General features: G+C 37.8%; 1 protein-coding gene across 1 annotated transcript in view; it reads left to right on the top strand.

The window, feature by feature from the left end:
• The first annotated feature begins 4,314 nt into the window (after positions 1–4,314).
• LOC102195668 (C-type mannose receptor 2) overlaps positions 4,315–6,344 on the top strand; it is a 3,184-nt gene continuing 1,154 nt past the window's right edge. The window contains exons 1-4 of the mRNA XM_005751534.1: positions 4,315–4,364; positions 4,840–4,880; positions 5,168–5,542; positions 5,709–6,053. Coding sequence (XP_005751591.1) covers positions 4,847–4,880; positions 5,168–5,542; positions 5,709–6,053 — 754 coding nt within the window. The 5' untranslated portion in view covers positions 4,315–4,364; positions 4,840–4,846. The remainder of the gene's footprint in view (positions 4,365–4,839; positions 4,881–5,167; positions 5,543–5,708; positions 6,054–6,344) is intronic.

Below are 6,344 nucleotides of genomic sequence, written 5' to 3' on the forward strand. Positions count from 1 at the left end.
ACTGAAGGTCCCAATAAGCTCAGAGATCTGTAAATGGAAGAAGTTTGAAACCACCAGGACTTTCCTAGAGCTGCCACCTCGCCAGTTAGAGAGTTTGAGGTAGAAAAGCCTTAGTCAAGGAGTGATGGTCACTCTGACAGAGCTCCAGCATTGCTCTGTGGAGAGAGGAGAATCTTCCAGAAGGACAATCATTTCTGAAGCCCTCCAACAATCAGGCCTGTTTAGTAGAGTGAGCAGACTGAAGCCACTCCTCAGTTTACCAAAATGCACCTGAAGGATGCTCAGACCATGGGAAATAAAATTCTCTGGTCTGATGAAACAAAGATTGAACTCTTAACCCTGAATGCCAAGCATCACGTCTGGAGGAAACCAGGTACCACTCATCACTGGACCAATACCATCCCTACAGTGAAGCATGGTGGTGGCAGCATCATGCTCTGGGGATGTTTATCAGCAGCAGTGACCGGGAGACAAGTCAGAGTCGAGGGAAAGATGAATGCAATGTACAGAGACATCCTTGATGATAAGCTGCTCCAGAGTGCACCGAACATTAGATCCACATTAGGTTCATTTTATACAGGACAAGCCCCCAAGCACACGGCCAAGATAAAAACAAGTGGCTGCAGAACCACTGTGAAGGTCCTCAAGTGACCAGCAAGAGCCAAAGTTTGAACCTGATTCTCTGGAGAGATCTGAAAATGGCTGTGCACCATCCAACCTGATGGAGCTTCAGAGGTTGTGCAATGAATGGGAGAAACTGCCTTAAAATAGATATGCCAAGCTTGTAGCATCATACTCAGGAAGGCTTGAAGCTTCAAGTGTTGACAAAGATACTTCAACAAAGTGTAAATACTTACATACTGTACATGCCATATTTTTGCTTTTGATTTGCAGGAATTTCAACAATCTTTTCCCCACTTTTTCATTTTGGGGTATCATGTGCAGAACTTTGAAGTGAACAAGAAATTTAATCTATTTTGGAATAAGACTGTAACAGGACAAAATGTGGAACTGTGAATGCTTTCCAAATGCACTGTACACACTTACAATAATTAAGTATACAGCTAAAGGAAGTGAAAAACTACAATGTTTACTGTGTACTGTCTGTATTCAAGGTAAAGTGGAACATAAGCTGCTGTTAACCAGACTTAACTGAAGTTTGATTGTTTCTGACAGATAATTTGATTCTGATCAATGAAAACAAGACCTGGAAGGAAGCCTTGAATTACTGCAGACTGCACCACACTAACCTAGTCTCCATCACTAACCCTCACCAACAGAGACGGGTGGAGAGGAGAGCCAAGAATGCCAGCAGTCCCTACATATGGGTGGGACTGCGCTACACCTGCGTGATGGATCTGTGGTTCTGGATCAGTGACAAACCAGTCTGCTACGAGAACTGGGCTGATAACGGAAAGATTGAGGAGTGTGATAGGTGTGCAGCTATGGAAAGAGGAGGACGGTATCAGTGGGTCAGTCAAAGAGAACATGAGAAATATAACTTTATTTGTTCTAAACAATAAGTTTTAAACCTCTCTGACTCACTGCAGGTTAATTACTGCAGCAGAAATAATTTGCTTTTATGATTTTTATCAAGCACTGAATGTAGAAAGATGAAAAAACAATAATAACATTGCAGTGAGTCACCCCTATGTCTTATATTAAGAACCAAAATATGGATTAGGGGAGAAGAGACTGTATCCAACATTACAAAAGCTATATGAAAAGGATGATTACAGTTTTTGTTTTAGGGTCTCGTGTGTGTTATTTACACAGAAAATCACAGCATGTGGTGTTAGCGTATTAGCAATGAAAGCAGAGAGGAGGAACTGACATCATGTCCAGTTTCAACCAAGACGATTAACATCTATGATAAATGTTTAACCTGCTGTTTAATTAAAGTTATATCCAAGTGTGTTTGTATGATGATTAAAAGTCGCTTTTTAGAGATAAGTGGTCCTCATAGCCATATTATAATCATTTGTTTAAAGTAAACCTCAGTCTATCCATCTGCAGCAGTAATATTGATCCATATAACACTGATGACACTTTTACTTTTAAGCATTTTATGTGTACCTTGCCAATAATAAAGTTTTATGTGTATTCAGCTGTTTTCGTTGTATTTTATTGCTTCGATTGCTAAAGGAATGGCTGTTAAAATAAATCCTCCAACATATGTCATTGTCAGCTATTAGTAAATATTTAACTACACATGTAATACATTTTTATTATTCTTTAACCCTGGAAGGAGTTAGTCAGTACACTGTGTTTTCATGCGGTCCAGTTTGTCTCGTTAAAAGAGTGCAGGAAGAGTTTTTTCCTTGCTGAAAAATTACATCACACCCCTGAAGTAAAACATAATGTTCATATAAGTTGGGTGAAGAACAAAGGAATGTTTCTGAAAGAGATAATATCATTCAGTTTAAATAATAGCTAAATAACTTCTATAACCTCTTTGCTACATTCAGCGCTTCAGAGCAATGTTTTTAATGCTTTTACTTGTCATGGGAGGAAAAGCAGAGCCAGACTGATGCATTCAAACAAGAAAAGATTGCTCAGGAATAACACTGCTGCCGAAAACAGGATTTTAAGGTCTTTACTGGCAGAGCTGGAGCTGTGCGTGAGCAAAATAAGAAACCCACCTGAAGCCTTTTCTCAGCCCTGATAAGTTTTTCACTTGGCTTTGACTCCCTCTGCTGTCTGCACATCTCAACACTCACAGGGCTCTTAATGTTTGTTTGTTTTAACCGCAAACAGAAAGAGACTTTTTTTCTAAATAAAATGACTGACAAAGTGCTGATAGCGGTGGAGTTACATTAAATAAGAGAAACAACAAACTTTATGACACCCTTGATGCTAAAAAACACTGTAGGACACTGTTAGATAACCTCCTCCCTTTATAGATGAAACCATAATTTCAAAAAATCAGGTTATCTTTGTCTAATATTAACATTTGGTTGATGATCTGAAACATGTAACAAATATGCACAAAACTAAGAAATCAGGAAAGGAGAAAACACTTTTTACAGCACTGTATTTCCTTCAGCAACAGTCTGAGAGAGCAGCATGCACAGCATACAGCTCCTGTGCTTATGTGAGCACATGGTTTAAAATCCGATTCACTTCAAAACATGTCGTAACAAGTTGCACTGTATCTTTTCCCTTTCATATACTGCACCTTGATCCTCAGGATGTTTACCTGAGGATTGCACTACAAATAGGCAGTCTGTATTTCTGCATTTCTGCCATTTTTTAGATATTTTAGTCTGTTTTTCTGAATATAAAGCAAAAACACTAAAAATACGTTCTCTTTTATCCTTTCACTCTCTCATATTCCCACCTTCATTACATTTATTGTCAGTTATTACGGACCTCTAATGGTTTTTATCCTTAATTCATTCATTTAATGAAAAAAATTACCACTCGTATGTCAGCTGACAGATGTTTAAGGCATAGCTCCCCTAGATAGGTTACAATCTGCTTAACAAGTACTATTAAAGAACAGGAGGAAATAATAAGAAAATGCTTGTGATCACTTTTCAAAAAATATATATATTTGAGGTCATTTTGCAGACGACTGGAGTTCGTGGGAAGTTTTCTGAGCGTATGGCTCATTTGCTCACATGTTTATCTTGTAATCATTTCAGAGAAATTTGCATTCAAAATGTAAATATGATCCACACTGGGAGGATTTATAACGTTACATGTACAGTGAAAAATGTGTTCATATGAAAATTAAGATAATCTCTTAATGATAGTTATTGAAAAACAGTCATATTCTCCAAAGTGTGTGGGAAAGTTCAGAGACATTAGACTGTAAGTGACGACGTCCAATAATAACAAAAGTCATTTTAAATGAAAAATAAGTAATAAAAAGCAAATTATCCACAGATTCAGGTCTTATTTTATCAGCAGTGTTTCAGTGTTTACATGCAAAAGTAAGGAAGTTGTAAAGCGACATCAAGATAAAACACTCAGGTAAAGAACAAGCTCACAATACAAGTATAAATATTTCCATAATTTCAATATTTCTGCATATAAACGATCCAAACCATCATCAGCTTTTTCATTGGTAAAGTATATGATGAGAAGTCAGTTCAAAAACAAGAGACAACAACAAAATTATACAGTTTTACAATCATTGAGGAAAAAGCTATAAGCTATAACACGTAACAGAATACCGCTTTCATACGTGTAAAAAAACTCCCTCGTCTTTATCTTTCTGAAAGCAGCAGCAGGATTTTAATATATAAATTCCGATCTTTGCATAATGAGCTCTCTGTGTTTGCTTTCATTTCAGTGTTTATTTGAACCCTTCGAGGAAAGACGCCAAATTAGACGAAGGACCGAACGACTAACCAGATGTAAGTTTGAAATCTGTAATTCATCGCATGTTTTGTATTTGTTTATGTTTATATATATTTATATATTTTCAATGTCAATTTCTAAGATATGCAGCAGACTGGATTTAAAAGAAAAGCACCTTTAAACCGAAGAATCAGCCTTAATATAATATCAGTTATGTTAAGCAGAGACTCTTTCATGCATGCAGACTACCAGAGAAAACAAATCTGGCAGCTCCTGACCTCAACAATAAGACACCTCTGTATTAGTACAGCATGGAGTATTTTTACAACAGTGATAAAGCCTAATTCTATGTTTTGATGTATACATGAGTGATGTAAAACATTTAAACTCTGGCTGCCTGCTCGTGTCTGCATTTGGGTCCAGCTGAACTTCCAATCTGTACACCCAGATTATAATGATGATTATAACCAGACCATCTATGAAATGAAACATGATTTCATTATCTAATGAAATATTTATTTAATCCGGCAGATTAAAGATGCAGTGGAGTCTCTTTCTGCTGATTCTGATGGGTAAGTGGAAAATTCTGATTGAGTTTCCCTATAGAGATGATATTTCTCTACCTGGTGTGTGTTTTGTTGAATCCTACAAACTTACCGTGTTTTTTGTAATGTCTTGTCTTCTTACTTCTTCTGTCTTTTCTTTGTTTTTCCATTTGATTTTCATCTATTTGTTTTATCTGCACACATTTGTCTTTCACTGAGCTCAGAGTCACACTTGTGTTGTAGACTGTTTATCTGTGAACCAGTGAGTTTGATTTGATAATGCAGCATTATTGCTAATATTTTACTGCTTTTAGGTCAGTGTTTCGTCTCCACCTGTTACCTGTATGAGTACCACTTTATTAGAGAAGACAAAACCTGGGAAGAAGCACAGAAATACTGCAGAGAGAATTATGCAGACCTGGCCAGCGTGTTTGACATGGCAGACATGGTGAGACTGCGTGAATCCAAAGAGTATGAAGGTAAAGCCTGGATTGGACTGTTCAGCAACCCAGGAAAAGAAAACAGGATGTGGCATTGGTCTCTGCCAGGGGTGAACTACACTGAACATGAAACCAGATGGGGATCTTCTGAACCAGATGATCAAAATCAAAATGAGAACTGTGTGAAGACAAGAGGAAACTGGACACAAGCCAGATGTGACCAAATGATGCCGTTCATCTGCTACGATGGTGAGAATATGTGGATAATAGTCTGATTGATAATATAACTGAACTGAAAGAGAAATGGAGAGAAAGCATGTTTGAGGAATCATACAAATTATGTGTCTTTCTGTATTTCTTCAAAATGTTTGTGGTGATGGAAATTTTGTTTTGTTTTGATGTTTTTCCTTAACAGGAAAGAAGAGAGACGGTAAATCGATCCATTTGATTGAGGAGAAGATAACCTGGACAAAGGCTCAGAACTACTGCAGAGATCACTACACTGACCTGGCCAGTGGACTCGATCAGGCGGATGGGGAAGAATTTAAGATCCTGAAAAAGTCTCAGGATGTGTGGATCGGCCTGTTCAGAGACACCTGGAGGTGGTCAGATGGAAGTAATTTCTCTTTCAGGCACTGGGATATGGAGTCATTTAATGACGGACAAAACAAAAAGAAATGTGCTGTGACTCTGTTAAACAGATCAAGAAAATGGAGCTCTGATGAATGCAACAAAAAAAATCCTTTCTTCTGTTATGATGGTGAGTTTCTACTAAGATTAATCTGATTTATTTTCCCCTGTAATAGGAGCATCACTAGACTTAGAAGATCCAAGGAATTGTCTGTAGAGCTCTGAGACAGGCTTGTGTTGAAGCACAGAAACATTTCTGCAGGACTGAAGGTCCCAATAAGCTCAGAGATCTGTAAATGGAAGAAGTTTGAAACCACCAGGACTTTCCTAGAGCTGCCACCTCGCCAGTTAGAGAGTTTGAGGTAGAAAAGCCTTAGTCAAGGAGTGATGGTCACTCTGACAGAGCTCCAGCATTGCTCTG

Source organism: Pundamilia nyererei, unplaced genomic scaffold (assembly GCF_000239375.1).
Source record: "Pundamilia nyererei isolate P.nyererei 1_Seehausen unplaced genomic scaffold, PunNye1.0 scaffold00315, whole genome shotgun sequence".
Taxonomy (NCBI): Eukaryota; Metazoa; Chordata; class Actinopteri; order Cichliformes; family Cichlidae; genus Pundamilia; species Pundamilia nyererei.